The following is a 15,101-nucleotide window of genomic DNA, read 5'->3' as shown; positions in this document are numbered from 1 at the left end:
ATCAGGGTGTTGGGAGCCACTGGAGAGGCGGGCAGGCCCCGCAGCAGGAAGGAAACCCTGCACCTGTGTGCGTGAGGGGTGATGGGCAGGACGGGTGGGAGGACAGCCAAAACTGTATGTCAGGGCTTCCTTGGTGGCGCAGTGGTTGAGAATCTGCCTGCCGATGCAGGGGACATGGGTTCGAGCCCTGGTCTGGGAAGATCCCACATGCCGCGGAGCAACTACGCCCGTGAGCCACAACTACTGAGCCTGCGCGTCTGGAGCCTGTGCTCCACAACAAGAGGCCGCGATAGTGAGAGGCCCCTGCTTGCCGCAACTAGAGAAAGCCCGTGCACAGAAACGAAGACCCAACACAGCCAAAAATAAATAAATAAACAAATAAATAAATCTGTGACTCTGCTTAAAAAAAAGAGAGATAAGCAAGATAAATTAAAATACTACAAAAAATACTGAAGTACTAACAGCCTTTTAATACTGTGCTGAGATTTACAAAACATTTTGCCAACTATGTCGAGTCTTAAGGATCAGAAGTAGATTACTTAGTGAGTTCACCAGTATTTTCCTTCTCTGTGGAATTGCTCAGGGATGGATCATCAGTTTTCACTTCCAGAATTAAAACAAACAAAACACATTTACTACTCAAAGATTTATTAAAATTAGTTAACAATAAATGTTGAAACTATTAAGCTTCTTGAATGTGGTCATATCTGCCATGCTAGTCTTTCAGGTGTCCTTAAATTAGCTCTGGTTATTAGTAATCCAAGGACAAGTGGGAAAAGAGGAAGGTAGATTAAAAGATAGTGAAAACAAATCATTGTAATTCTATTTATTAGGCATGTGAGGAGAACTGATTGATAGGTACAGTTTCAAATGGCATTTTTCTATTCTGGAGATTACGGTAAGCATAGTCATGAAAAGTGTTACTGTGGGTCAGAATGAGCTCTGAGCACCATCGTGTCACCAGCGAAGGAACTGCGGAGGCTCTAGTTTAGAGGGAACCAAGGCTTCTATGTGAGGCCAGACAATTTTTGCTTCATATTTTTCTTATAGAGGAATCGTAACACTATCTATTATGATATAGGAATAACTTCCGATGCAAGAATGTCTTTCCAGTTCTATAGAGATTTCAAAAGTCATCAGTGTATTTACAGTAATTCTGGATCTGACTTTATTACTGGATGTTGAAAAATATTTTCAATATAAAAGGACTTTACTATCCTGCCTATTTTGTTTTAGCTACCAATGTCTGAGACAGTAAGAAAGACTGATATAACAGCAGTTCTGGGTAATCATTTGTCTAGAGGCTGCGTCACACCACAACATTTAGATTTCTAAAGCTGTTGTAAATAATTCACGTGATATCATACAATATGATATCTAACAGACATCATGTTCTTATAAATTAATATTTATCAGAACTGCCTGCAAGGACCTACTGTACAGCACAGGGAACTATATTCAGTATCTTGTAATAACCTATAATGGAAAAGAATCTGAAAACATTTATGTATAACGGAACCACTTTGCTGTACACCAGAAACCAACACAACATTGTAAATCAACAATACCTTAATTTTAAAAAAATAGAACTGCCTGCCTTTTAATTAATTAATTAATTTATTTAGCTGCACTGGGTCTTAGTTGCGGCACGTGCGATCTTCATTGCTGTGTGTGGGGTCTTTAGTTATGGCATGTGGAATCTTTTAGTTATGGCATGCGGGCTCTTAGTTGCAGCATGCACGTGGGATCTAGTTCCCTGACCGGGGATCGAACCCCGTCCCCCTGCATTGAGACTGTGGAGTCTTAACCACTGGACCAACAGGGAAGTCCCCTGCCTGATTTTTTAAATTGAAGTATAGTTGATCTATAATATTATATTCATTTCAGGTGTATGACATAGTGATTCAATATTATTATACATTATACTCCATTTAAAGTTATTACAAAATAATGGTTATATTCCCTGTGCTGTATATCTTTGTTGCTTATTTATTTAATTTATTATTTTTTTGCGGTACACGGGCCTCTCACTGTTATGGCCTCTCCCGTTGCAGAGCACAGGCTCCAGACACGCAGGTTCAGCGGCCATGGCTCACGGGCCCAGCCACTCCATGGCATGTGGGATCTTCCCGGAACCGGGGCACGAACCCACGTCCCCTGCATCGGCAGGCGGACTCTCAACCACTGTGCCACCAGGGAAGCCCCTTATTTATTTTATACACAGTAGTTTGCTCCTCTTAATCCCCTACCCTTATCCTGCCCCTCCCCCCTTCCCTTTCCATATTGGTAACCACTAGTTGATTCTCTATATCTGAGTCTATTTGTTTTGTTATCTTCATTCGTTTTATTTTTTACATTCCACATATACGTGGAAACATACAGTATTTGCCTTTCTGTCTGAATTATTTCACTGAGTATAATACCCTCCAGGCCCATCCGCGTTGTTGGAATTGGCAGAATTTTATTATTTTTTATGGCCCAGTAGTATTCCATTGTATACATGCACCACACCTTCTTTAACCATTTGTCTGTTGATGGACACTTTGGTTGCTTCCATGTTTTGGCTATTGTAAATAGTGCTGCTATGAACACCGAGGTGCATGTATGTTTTCCAAGTAACGTTTATATTTTCTTCTGATAAAGATCAAGCAGTGAAATCCACTGCTGGATCATATGTCAACTCTATTTTTAGTTTTTTAAGGAACCTCCATACTGTTCTCCATAGTGGCCGTATCAATTTCCATTCCCACCAACAGTGTAGGAGGGTTCCCTTTTCTCCACACCCTCTCCAGCATGTTATTTGTAGACTTTTCAATGATGGCCATTCTGATTGGTGTGAGGTGATACCTTGTTGTGGTTTTGATTTGCAAAAACTGCTTGACTTTTGATGAGGAGTGCATTTCTCTATGTCCAGAGGCTTTCATTTGGGCCAGATTCCACACTAAAATTTGGGTTTATAAAGGAGGCAGGTTTCTACTGAGAGGACAGCTGGTGTGGTGCATGCGTGACCCACGCTGTCTCTCTCCACAGGCCTGGGTGCCCCCCAGCCACCTTGGGTGTTTCTGCTCAAGGCAACCACATCCCTCTTTAAAAATTCCACCAAAAAAAGAGAAGATGCTTTGGGCTATTATCTCAAGGTGAGCTTTCTGACCAAGCACACAACCACCTGGAGGCCAAGGAGAAGTGCTGTGCAGAGAGCAGTCCGACATCAAGGGTGAGCCACGTTGGGAACCCAGCTGAGAGTGGGGTCATCTCCTAGCTTGTCTGTTGGGTTGCATATTCTAAGGACCCAGACAGAAGGCTTAGTGGCCTGTCTCTTGTTTTGCCTGGGTTATGACTCTCAGCTTTCTGCAACATGGCTGAGATGTGCGATGCGAACTGCTCAGCTGGCCTGTCGGATGAAGGAACACCCCTTGCAAATGTTATTGATGACTGTGTTTATGAACATACCCTGACAGGAGAAAATGCATTTTTTGTGGGAGATGTTGGAAAGACTGCGAAGAGACGCAGTCAGTGGCAGAACAAAGTGGCTCCGATAAAGCCATCCTACGTGGTTAACTGCCACTCCACTCCAGCTGTACTCGAGATCTTGGCAGCTCTTGGATCTGGACTTGCTTTGTTCCAGTAAAACTGACATGGCTGCAGTGCAAGAATTGGGTGTATCCCCAGAAAACATAATTTACACAAGTACTTGCAAGCAGGCATCTCAGATAAAGTATGCAGCAAAAGCCGGAGTGAATATCAAGACATGTGATGATGCAGTCAAATTGAAGAAAACTGCACACCATCACCCAAATGCCAAGACCGTATTTCATTAGGTTCACTTGGTTCATCTGTCCTGGCTCTGGGGGTGCCGGCAACACCCACACACCTCTGCACTCCGCAGGCTCCATGTGCTGCTGCTGCTGATGCAGAGCAGCCGGGCCATCTCCTTCCGCTTCCCTCAGGGCCTGACTACCTGTGGCAGCAGAAGGTAGTACTGGAGGTGAACGCGGTAATGGGAAGTGTGCCACTACCCTGAAGATCAGCAGGCATGTTTTTGGAATATGCTAAGGAACTGGATGTCTAAATCACTGGGGTTAAGGGGACTTCCCTGGTGGTCCAGTGGCTAAGACTCTGCGCTCCCAATGAAGGGGGCCTGGGTTCAATCCCTGGTCGGGGAACTAGATCCCACATGCCACAACTAAGAGTTTGCACGCTGCAACTGAAGATCCCGCACAGCCAAAAAATTAAATTAAATTAAAATAAATAAAAGTAAATGACATAATATATTATTTTAAAAAATTGGGGTTAAATTTCACATTTCAAGGGTCTGCAAAGAATCTCAAGTATACGCCCATTCTCTATCAGATGCCCAGTGTGTGTGACATGGCTGGAGAACTTGGCTCCACGATGAACATGTTAGACGTTGGAGGGGACGTCACAGGAGCAAACTTCAGCTGGAAGAGGTTAATCATGTTGCCAGCTCTTCGCTTGATGTCCACTTTTCTGAAGGATCTGGCGTTAAGATAACTTCAGGACCTGGAAGATACTGTGTGTCTTCTGCATTTACATTTGCTGTTAACATAATTGCAAGGAAAGTTGTTGAAAATGATACATTTTTCTCTGGAATAGAAAAACCAGAAGTGATGAACCAGCCTTCATGTATTATATGAATGATGTTGTTTATGGTTATGTTGCAAGTAAACTGTCTAAGGATTTAAATACCACCCCATTCACAAGAAATACAAGGAAGATGTTTACAAGCAGCCCTTGTGGTCCATCCTGTGATGAGGTTGATCAAATCGTGGAAAACTCTCTTCTTCTTGTACGTGGGAGACTGGCTTTTCTCTGATAACATGGGAGCAAATTCTTTCCGTGAACCATCTGCTTTTAATGATTTTTCACAGGCCAGCCATTTATTACATCATGTTGTTCAGTGACTGGCATGAGACGCAGGATGCTGGAATCACGTCAAACACAACGACGAAAGCTTCTTTTTGTGCCTTCGCTCACTCGGCTGAGGCTACAAGACAGCTTCTCCACTGAAGCTTAAACAGGTGTTAACACTTCTTTAGATCTGAAGTTGCAGGGGAAGCTTCTCTGGTCTACGTTCCACTGTGGAAAAAATGTGAACAATATTATTCTGTTAATTCTCTTGGAAACAAAAACTATTAGTAATAGGTATTTGGAACCAGATGAAATCAGCTTTCGTCTATAATTCACCGGGGGTAATTGGCAGATTTAGGTAATGTATCCAGATTTAAACTTACCAGTTTGCCCCACCCCTTAAGCATTTAAAATAAAATATGCAACAAAATGGATGACTGAGGGGCAACGGAAGCCCATTAACTGGGTTCCCCATTAAACCATTTACATACAAGTAGTACACAGTTTTATATTAAGGGTTCATGTTAAAAAGTCTGTAAAGTTAATGTCTTTCACTCCGATATATCAAATGTCAGTGGAAGAACAGTGTGACTTCAGTAGATATGTTTAGTGTATATAGAATGCGTAAATTTAAGCTTTGAACTGTACTTTAATAAATGCAAAACTGCATCATAGTATTTGTTGTATTTGACCTAATGTAACCTTTATATGACTGCAATAAATTTTGCATAGAGTAAAAAAAAATTACACTTCAGGTTTTCTGAGATTATGAATGTTTTTGTAGTCATTTTGAATCTCACCACACCAGACTGAATATTGAGAAATCTATTTCTATTGCTAAAGTAGTCTTTTGTCCCTCACTAGTTTGCTGTCCATTTTCTGAAATAATAATAAGACTACTTATTTTCATAGTATCTCTGGACAATCCTTTGTCTATAATATCATTGACAAACCAAAATATTTACTATAAAACCTCTAATACATTAAGCACTTGATATGAAGTACTTACCAGAGCTGCCTGCCTTTTGATCAGGAGTTGGTGCGGTGTCCAGTGACTTACAGGGATCGTAATTCTTTACGTCCACCAGTCTCCTTTCTTTGATAGATTCCCTCATAAAATCTGGGTTTGCAATATAAAAATGGTTCTTTTGGATAGACTTCAGTTGATAATGGCTCAGAACATCAGCATTGTCTAAGATTACATGTGTACACTAAGAAAAAATCAATTCATTATGCATTAGTTAAAACCAAAATTTAAATAAATTATTTGTACCTGTTTCTCACCCCATTTCTAATAATTTTTTTCAGATTTCTAAAACTCTTATGAATGACAATTTCTAGTTACATAAAAGTTTAAAAAGGGCCTCCCTGGTGGTGCAGTGGTTAAGAGTCCGCCTGCCGATGCAGGGGATACGGGTTCGTGCCCCGGTCTGGGAGGATCCCACATGCCGCGGAGCGGCTGGGCCCGTGAGCCATGGCCGCTGGGCCTGCGCGTCCGGAGCCTGTGCTCCGCAACGGGAGAGGCCACAACAGTGAGAGGCCCGCATACTGCAAAAAGAAAAAAAAAAAAAAAAAAGTTTAAAAAGATCAACAGAGTATGGATATGGATACACCATAATTGATTTACCATCTAACCACCTCGCCGTAAGAAGTAAAAATTGAAGTCCAAAGTCATTAGACCCAGGCCTGCAAGTGCAGGGCCTGCCCTGTAGGCTGCTCTCCCCTCTGTGGGTCATTGGTGGGGCTGGCCCAGCCTGCCCCATCCTGGACCATAGCCCTGGGGTTTGCCTACAGGGAGCCTGATTTGCTCTGTGAAGCACATTCAACTCCAGCTGTGTGCTGGCTGCTTCTCTGGTATTTAATAGTTTGCCTATGAATATCAGAAACAGAATGTCCCAGTTTACCTACATTTTAGGCAGAATTGTATATTCTTCCCTTACACGGCTTTGCTCACTCACCTGACCATTTCTGTGGATGGATGAATAATTCATGCCTGTTCTCAGTTCATTTTCTGGGTAGAGAATGACAACATGGTCTCTCATTTTTAGAAACTCTCACATACCGTGAGTGCAATCTTTTTGGACATTATTTTCCAATGTACATAAACATCTGAAATGTGCACACCAGCTACTATAACAAAGGAAGCAGTTCGATATGTGACGGTGAGGAATGATCTCTCAGATAAATCGTGAAGTGGAAAAGCAAGTGCAGACCGTTTGTCTGCTGTGCTGCATCTGTGGCTGAAACAGAGCTGTGTGCTTATGTGTGTTGTCTGCGCAGAGAGCAGCTCCAGAACTGGTCTGGGCAGATCCTGGTCTGGGCAGATCCCACGTGCCGCGGAGCAACTAAGCCCGTGCACCATGACTACTGAGCCTGCACTCTAGAGCCCATGAGCCACAACTACTGAGCCCGTGTGCCACAACTACTGAAGCCCATGCGCCTAGAGCCTGTGCTCCACAACAAGAGAAGCCACCGCAATGAGAAGCCTGCACACTGCAACGAAGAGTAGCCCCTGCTTGCCACAACTAGAGAAAGCCCATGCAGAGCAATGAAGACCCAACACAGCCAAAAATAAATAAATAAATAAATAAATGTATATATATAAAAAAAGAAACAATAATGAATGGTGAGATACTGGGTTTAATTCACAGTAGCTCTTTGTCAGTCTTTGAACGTGGAGTCTGTTCTAGCAGCTTGTCCACAGTAAGCTGGTGTTTCCTGAAGGGCAGTGGGTCCCACTGGGTCAGCGAGCAGGTGTCCCTCTCCAAACGGCCTCTTAACCCTTGACCGCCGGGTTCCCCTGGCTGTAGTCCCACCCTAGGCCCTTGCTGGGCAGTAGTGCCCACGTGAGGCCCTAAATGTCATCTGAGTGCAGACAACCCCCAGGGTAGGGCAGAAGGTCCGCTGTGTCCCAGCACGTCCCCGACATGCAGAGCCCCCTCCTGGACAGCCACCGCCGGGGCTCCGTCCTGGGCTTCGGCCCTCGACTGCCCCTCCACCCCGGGGAGCCAGGCCCTGTCCCCATCCCTTTGGCCCCGGCCCTCTGCCCAGCAGCGGAGTCCTGTCTCCCATCTCTGACCCTCATTTCTTCTCCACACTGAAGCACGAGCAACCTTTTTCTTATTTTGAAAATTATGTTTCAAATGAAATTCAAATTTCCTATCATGGTTCAAGGCCTGGCCTCTCCCCAGCCTCATTCTGGCTGAGATGGCTTTTTCTTCAGGTTGGCAAAACCCTCAGGGCATTGACAGTGGGGGGCTGTAATAGGAAAGAACCTTCTGTATTCTATTACAAGTGAATCACTAAAGGGATGTTGCCTGTAAGCTTAAGTTATACACAATGGCCCATCTCTGGGAACCCTGCCTGCCAGGTAATGAGCATTAAGCTAAAATACCTTTGTTTAGCTCACAAACCTCCTGACCAGGCTCACCTGTGAATGACTGACTGCAAGGAGGAAGAAATTAACCCATCCCCTCCAGAGGCTGATGGGAACCAGGAGATGTTTGACTTTACTGCCCTTTGAGTATAAGAGGAGCCTGAATTCTAACTGAATTCTAACTCAGGCAAGATGGTTCTTTAGGGGCACAAGCCCACCATCTTCTCGGTCTGCTGGCTTTCCGAATACAGTCGTTAGTCCTTGCCCCACGTACTGCTCTCTCGATTATTGGGCTCTCCTGCGGCGCAAGCAATACAAGCTTGGACTTGGTAACAGTGGTTCGTTTCTTACACTGTACTGGTTGTTAAAAATAGCACTTAATTTGATTTCTTTACATATTTATTTAAACAGACACAAAGCCTGGGTGTGTACACAACGGTAACTTGCGGTGTCTGCATCTGCAGTGGCAATTAAGAAATCGGTTTTCGAGTTTTGCACTTTAGTGTTCAAAACAGAACTAGGTTTATTTTAATAAAAAATAAAATTAGGCTTTATTACCTAATGGGCAAAGAGCCAACTACGCATTAGGCAGAAAAGACGAGCGATAGCTACTTTAGGAGTGACTCCATCACAAGGTTACCTTTGACTCATCAGAGAGTGTGGCCGACTGTCCTTTTTTCTTTTACTTGGTCACTGGTGGCAAAGAAGACAAAAACAAAAGACACACGGAACTAGACAGACGCCCCCGCCCCAACCGCGAGAGCGCCAGCCGAAGTTTTGAAAGGCAGGGGAGGGACTCGGTCTGTCCCGGAAGTTCTCTCCGGGAGCTGTTTCCCCCCGACTCTCCGCCCGCCGCCACCACCCCTTGCCCGAGCCCGGGCGGAAGACTCCGGGCCGTGAGCGCCTAGTAACGTGGAACGCTGGGTCGCCGGGAGTGGTAGTTTGCGTGAGTCCGGCTGCGCGCTCTCGCAAGCGCAGAGGGGCAGGTTGGAACTACATTTCCCACGAGCCCTCGGGCCCGGGCGGAGCCAAGCTGGCCGCGGAGGCTGTGGCGGGTGGTTTGTAAAGGTAGCGGCGGAGACGAAGACGGCTCGGGCGCTGGTGTGAGTGGACTGAGAGGCCGGGGCCGCGGAGCGGGGCTTCATGGCGGGGGTGGGGTGGGGAGGACCGGAGCAGCTGGTGTGTTCGTCGCCCTGCGTCCACGAGGGACGGCGGGGCGCGCGGGGAGCGGCGCCGGGCGGCGGGGGGAGCTCTGGGTCAGTGTCGGGCCTGCTAGCGCTGTTCCGCGGCGGCTTCTCGCGGGCTCCCTCCGCTTGTGGTTTCGGCTGCACTCTGAGCTGCTGCGCGAGGAGCGCGTCTGTGCGTCACCTTCCTGCTGGTCTGGGCCGGTCTCCCTGCCGGCAGGTGCGGTCTTGCAAAGCTTCGGGTTTGAAAGCTTTGCTGTGGGTTGGTGGCTTTCAAGGACGTGTACTTTGGGAGACCGGTAAGTCACGTTCCTAAGCGACCAGTTACTTCTCAAGGCCTGAGGGAGGCTTTGAATTGTTTGCGTCTACGTTTTCCGCCTCGCGAGGTAGAGAATTTATCCCCCCCGCCCCGCTGCTTTAAAGAATGTTTACGTGGCAGTCTTTGGAGGTTTCAAGGCTGTCCGTTCGTTTCAAACAGATTTTGATATCAGGAAGATCTGAGTTCACCTGCTAATAATCCTTTCTAGGCATTTTGCTGTGTATGCTCCCTTTACTAAGGCCTTAGCATCAATACTAAGTAACAGGTTAAGGTGGAATTGTATTTCTGTGCGTCATGCCGACAGTAAATATACCTCTAGGGTCATAGTGATGAAGCTGAAAAGAAGCAGGGGAGGTTTCTTTTTTACGTGGGCGAGAGATGTGTTACCGAAAGTGAGTTCCGGATGCTCCTGCTCAAAAGCCAGTGAAGAGGCAAGGCTGGTGGAAAGGAGAGTTTGCTTTCTTTTGGGTGCTGGGAGCGGGGAGGGCGACTCCTGTCCAAAGGCCGACTCCCCTCCCCCGCCCTCCCCGGCGACAGTCGACAGTCGTGGGTCAAGAGCTGTTATAGGCGGCGGGAGAGGCCCACGTGGAAGCAGCGCAGGCAGCTCGGACAGGCATCTTGAAGCTGGTCATGCGGTGCTCTGGCCAGCGTCATCTTGACTGTTTTAAGTAGTTAATCTTAGGTTCCAAAGTCGGTTTGTTCCCGTTTTCTTGAGCCCAGTTCTTAGAATTGCGGCAGCTTATGTCATGGCTACAGTTAATGTCGTTCACTTCTCCCACCTGATGGGGGTTTCATTATCTACAAGACATCCCACCGGAGACGGCTCAGGATATTAGCTACAACCCTTGAGAAGGAGCTAAAGTGCCTTGCCTTTGCTTAATGACTAAACTATTATTGTTTTGTCCTGTTTGACTGCTTTTCTTTGCTTCTGCATTTTCTCACTTCTCTGGTTAAACTTATTCTTTGGCTAAAATTTTTCCACAGACAAAAAGGCAGGCTGAGGACATGGGGGGCACGGACCATAGGGTCCTGCTGAGTTTTAGATGCAGACGTCTGAGTGCTGCATCATGAGGACATGGAGTAAGAGATATCCAGTAAAGTGCCTTAATCTTTTTTTTTTTTTTGGCCACACCATGTGGCTTGCCAGATCTTAGTTCCCCAACCAGGGATCGAACCCTGGGCCCTTGGCAGTGAGAGTGCAGAGTCCTAACCACTGGACTGCCAGGGAGTTCTCAGAGTGCCTTAATCTTAAGTGTACAGCCTAAACATACATACCAGTGTAGTCACCACCCAGATTAAGAACATCCCTATCATCCCTGAAGGCAGAAACCCCTTCCCAGGCAGTACCAGCTTCCTAGACAACCATGATTCTGACTTCTGGACCTGTGAATTTATTTTGCCTATTCTCAAACTCCATACTAAATGGAATCACACAGTATTCGTGTCAGACTTTGATTCAACTTTTCTCATCCATGTCGTTGCCTATAGCAGTAGGGTTTTTTTTTTTAATGCCGTAATAGCTGTGGTTCTCAAAGTGTGATACCAGTGAGAAAACAAATCACACTGCCATTTTTGTTTTGTTTTATCCCCAGTTTTCTCCATTTCAGTTAATGGCAACTCTGTTCTTCCAGTTGTTTAGCCAGAGAATTTTCAGGAATGAAGGCGAGGATCCCAGGACACTCTGTAGGTTGTGGTAGACAATAAAGGAGTAGTAGGTTATATAGTCTGATCATACGAGGTTCAAAATTGGGGACTTTGATGGTAGAGGAAGGGAGAATAGTCCAGGTCTAAAAAAGAACAATAAAGAAGATACGTATTCCAAGGGTATGGGCTCCATAGGAGGAAGTTTTCTCAGGAAGGTGAGAGAAGAGGTTAAGAATAATAGATTTTGCTCGTGACGCACGGTGAGTGTTTGGCATTGGGATGCTTGGGACACGGAGACAGGATAAGCACGTGTGTGGAGGTTAGTGTGGCAGGGATGAAGGGCGCTGACATACATAGATTCCCAAACATAAAGACGTGAACCCTGGAGGAGTCAAGGTGGATAGTGGTGATGGGCTGTGCGAACTGGTGGTTTTCGGGAGGAATGGGGCATTGGTGGGGGCTTCCTGCAGACGGGAGTCATGAAGTGTGGATGACTGGGTCTTATTCTGCCCCTCATAGCTGCACCACATGCACCTCTTCCACCGGGTCCTTAGCTTTTCCTCTAAGTGAGGCCTTTCTGTCCACCCCGTCTAAACTTTCAGTCTGCTACCCCCACATGGCTTTTGTGTGTATTTTCCCCACTAGCCTCTGAGTTATTAACTGCTGTCTACCCAGTGCCTACAACAGTACTGGGCACAGAGTAAGAACACAGTAAATGTTAGTTGCTTATCTGTTGCACAGTCACAGAGTTACACTAGGAATTTGGTTGTTTTAGAGTATGATTCATACAGCATAGCTGTCCCGTGCTGTGAACCAATGAAATTTTTATTGTTGCACATTGAATGAACACAAACAATACTTTATAAAACTGAAGTATTTTCAACAATATAACCTTAGTTCTGATTTATTTTTAACTTACTTTTAGCAAACATTTATCAAGTTTCTTCTATCTCCCAGGGATGGATGGTGCTAGACAGTGGGGAATATACAGATACCTTCAAGGAACTCACAGCTTGGTAGGTTATGAACACAGAAGCGAAATACCACTAATAATGAGATGACTGCCAAAGTAGTGATGTCAGAGACCTCTAGGAATGCAGATGAGAGACTGCCTGGTGGGCAAGGGATTATAAGGGAGAAGGGGAGTAACGGACAGCAGTAGACAGTGCCAGGGGAAGCCATGGGGTGGTGGTGACTTCTGTTCTGGGACCAGGGAGAACACGGGTTCCCCGTATTGGGCAAAGAAGCAGTACTGGACTAGGGCCAGACGCATGCAAGTGGTCAAAGTGGATATTGACAGTGGCCTATTTTTCCTTTGGTAATCAAGTCACTTAGAAGATGCTTTAGCACCCTTAGTTTTTGGTCAACTGATTGAGCACTTGTGTAAATTCATCAGTAACTGATTAAATCAGAAGGGAACTTTGAGTTTTGATCCCCTCAATTTGGATATTTTAAAGACGTTTTAAAAATATGTAACTTATTGCCTGATTGCTTTGCTAGTTAAAGTCTTTCTTATAAGAAATATTCAGTAGGTTTTTGTGCTGGGTTGAGGTTTGGGTTGAATAGCTTTAACTAATAATTTTTGTTGGCTGTCTTGTTTCTACAGGTGTCGGAAATTAACAGCTCTTCTAGCTTTTACATTATTTAAATACAGTAGTGTCGTTGGACTAAAATGTTCCTGATGTCAACCTCTTCGGAGTTAAACAGTGGGCAGAACTTCTTAACCCAGTGGATGACCAATCCTTCTCGGGCTGGGGTCATATTAAATCGTGGATTTCCTATTTTGGAAGCAGAGGAAGAGAAGCGAGCAAATGTGAACATTTCTACCAGCTTTCCTATTAAACCCACAGATTTTTCAAATAGCTTCAGCTTTATAAGTGAAGAAGATTCACTTCATGAAGAACAGAAGTTGGAGCCCAACAGCCCTTACAAGTTACAATCAGATAAATCTGAAGCACAGAGAGTCTTTCCTTCAACTAAAGAGGGAACACAAATAGTGGCATGTCAGCATGCTCCTGGACACTGGGAAGATAACAAAAATGACCTTATTTCAGATCCTGTGAGTGAATTCAAAGAAATGGCTTATAAAGACCCACTTTTTAAAAAGCTTGAACAGGTAAAACGGGATTTGACTTAATATGTATCTGTGTTATCGCACAGTTATTGCAGGTACGATGAAAGGTCACCTGTTCCGGGTCTTTTTGTTTCTTCCCCTTTACTGTGAAAGCCTCATAATACCATATTTTGCTATTTGTTTGATATGAAACATTAAAGCATGTTTAATACATAAGATATACATATAGCACTTATGATAACATTTTTAGGTTTCTCCCTCATTTTGTAAAAACTAAATTGGAAATGGTTGACCAAATATTAGGGAGGAAAAGTTGATTATAAATGTACTGATACCTACCCTGTTTTAAGAGTCAAAGGATTCATGTGACTTTTTCTGTTTCTTAGTTGAGAGTTTAGTTTTGGTGGCAGATTTAGTTACTTAGAGATCCCTCTTTTTTTTTTAATTTTTAGAATTTAAAATTTTTATGTGTTTCTTTGGCTCTGCCAGGTCTTAGTTGCGGCATGCAGGGTCTTTACTTGCAGCACGTGGGATCTAGTTCCCTGACCAGGGATTGAACCCGGGCCCCCTGCATGGGGAGCGTGGAGTCTTAACCACTGGACCACCAGGGAAGTCCCTAGAGAGCCCTCTTTGAAACTCTTTATTAGAGAAGATATGAGAAGGGAGATGGGAGGGATTAAGATAAATGTAAGGGGCAAAGGCCCATAAAGAAATATTAAGTTAGTTTAATTAAGTTAATTTTATGTTTAAAAAGCTGAAAGAAGTACAACAGAAGAAGCAGGAACAACTGAAGAGGCAACAGTTAGAGCAACTGCAAAGGCTCATGGAGGAACAGGAGAAGCTGCTCACCATGGTGTCTGCGCAGCATACACTCCCAGGTATTATGTGCTTACGTAAGACCTTTGGTTAGTACAGAGATGGACAGTTACGTACACTTCCTATCTTTCATTGTTTGACAGGTTATTTCTACCATTTCTCTATCATATGTTGCAAGCTCCAATTTCTTAAGAAGCCAAGCAGACAACTATGGAATGGTGGTGGTGTAATATAATTGGGATGAGGGATCTGTGCCATTCTGGAGCATGTGTGCCCTGCTTAAAGGCATTCCTATTTATTTATAAAATAAAAATTTAAAAAGACCCAGCAGAATAAAAGATCCAGAGCTGAATTTGGCCTAGGGCTACTGGTTTAGGTTTACAACCCCTGCCTGATGAATGAAAAACTGCTCAGGGTTATAAAGATGCGTATGTGTAGAAGCCATTCTGCTCAGCTAAAGAACCATACCAGAAATATTTTCTGTGGTAGTAGAGGACAGTTTTTCTGTTGTATGCCAGATCAATTAATAGAAAGCATGATGTGCTTATCAGTGGGGGGAAAGCAGTGGAAATGTGATCTGGAGCAGTAGTTTTGAAAGTTTTTTGACCATGCCGCATAGTAACAAAAACATTTTAAATGAAGACTCATAATTTCAAAGAAATTTCATGAATCAGTTCTTATTGGTGTGCCTGGCAGGTAACAAGGATATTTTCTATTTTGTTTATTATATTCTGTCATTAAAAAAAATGCCATTCATGATCTGTTGTGTCTGCTGATAAGATGGTTTATGTCCTACAGTTTGAAAAATAGCGACCTGGA

At 44.4% G+C, this 15,101-nt stretch overlaps 2 protein-coding genes and 1 pseudogene across 8 annotated transcripts in view; 2 read left to right on the top strand and 1 right to left on the bottom strand.

Moving 5' to 3' along the window:
* The first annotated feature begins 3,306 nt into the window (after window positions 1–3,306).
* Window positions 3,307–5,111, top strand: LOC132477653 (antizyme inhibitor 1-like; annotated as a pseudogene).
* On the bottom strand, window positions 4,250–9,088 carry PARP4 (poly(ADP-ribose) polymerase family member 4). Of its 2 annotated transcripts, XM_060080120.1 has the most exons (4): window positions 8,886–9,088; window positions 6,828–6,880; window positions 5,879–6,080; window positions 4,250–5,097 (listed from the first exon to the last, which is right to left on the bottom strand). In XM_060080120.1, the coding sequence occupies exons 2-4, from the start codon at window positions 6,858–6,860 to the stop codon at window positions 5,054–5,056; spliced, it is 279 nt and encodes a 92-aa protein (XP_059936103.1). In that variant the 5' UTR covers window positions 6,861–6,880; window positions 8,886–9,088; the 3' UTR covers window positions 4,250–5,053. The 2 variants fall into 2 exon arrangements, 1 of the variants encoding a protein (XP_059936103.1); XR_009530304.1 differs by lacking the exon at window positions 6,828–6,880.
* Window positions 9,089–9,274: 186 nt separating this feature from the next.
* Window positions 9,275–15,101, top strand: part of CENPJ (centromere protein J) — a 59,814-nt gene continuing 53,987 nt past the window's right edge. For 2 of the 6 annotated variants that reach the window (XM_060079679.1, XM_060079675.1), the window contains exons 1-4: window positions 9,275–9,348; window positions 12,350–12,408; window positions 12,999–13,508; window positions 14,221–14,344. In XM_060079679.1, the coding sequence (XP_059935662.1) occupies window positions 13,065–13,508; window positions 14,221–14,344 (568 nt within the window). In that variant the 5' untranslated portion in view covers window positions 9,275–9,348; window positions 12,350–12,408; window positions 12,999–13,064. Of the gene's footprint in view, window positions 9,349–9,637; window positions 9,729–12,349; window positions 12,409–12,998; window positions 13,509–14,220; window positions 14,345–15,101 lie in introns of those variants that run through there. The other 4 variants (XM_060079680.1, XM_060079677.1, XM_060079676.1 and 1 more) reach the window with 4 other exon arrangements.

This window comes from Mesoplodon densirostris, chromosome 17 (genome assembly GCF_025265405.1).
Source record: "Mesoplodon densirostris isolate mMesDen1 chromosome 17, mMesDen1 primary haplotype, whole genome shotgun sequence".
Lineage (NCBI taxonomy): Eukaryota > Metazoa > Chordata > Mammalia > Artiodactyla > Ziphiidae > Mesoplodon > Mesoplodon densirostris.
Note: the sequence above shows the minus strand (reverse complement) of the source record. Positions and strands in the feature narration are given on the sequence as shown.

Coding starts and splice junctions, on each gene's coding strand:
- PARP4 (XM_060080120.1), bottom strand. CDS start 6,860: ATGAATTATTCATCCATCCACAGAAATGGTCAG. Junction 6,081..6,827: donor CCATCCACAGAAATGGTCAG/GTGAGTGAGCAA, acceptor ATTTTTTCTTAG/TGTACACATGTAATCTTAGA. Junction 5,098..5,878: donor TCAAAAGGCAGGCAGCTCTG/GTAAGTACTTCA, acceptor TTTTTTCCACAG/TGGAACGTAGACCAGAGAAG.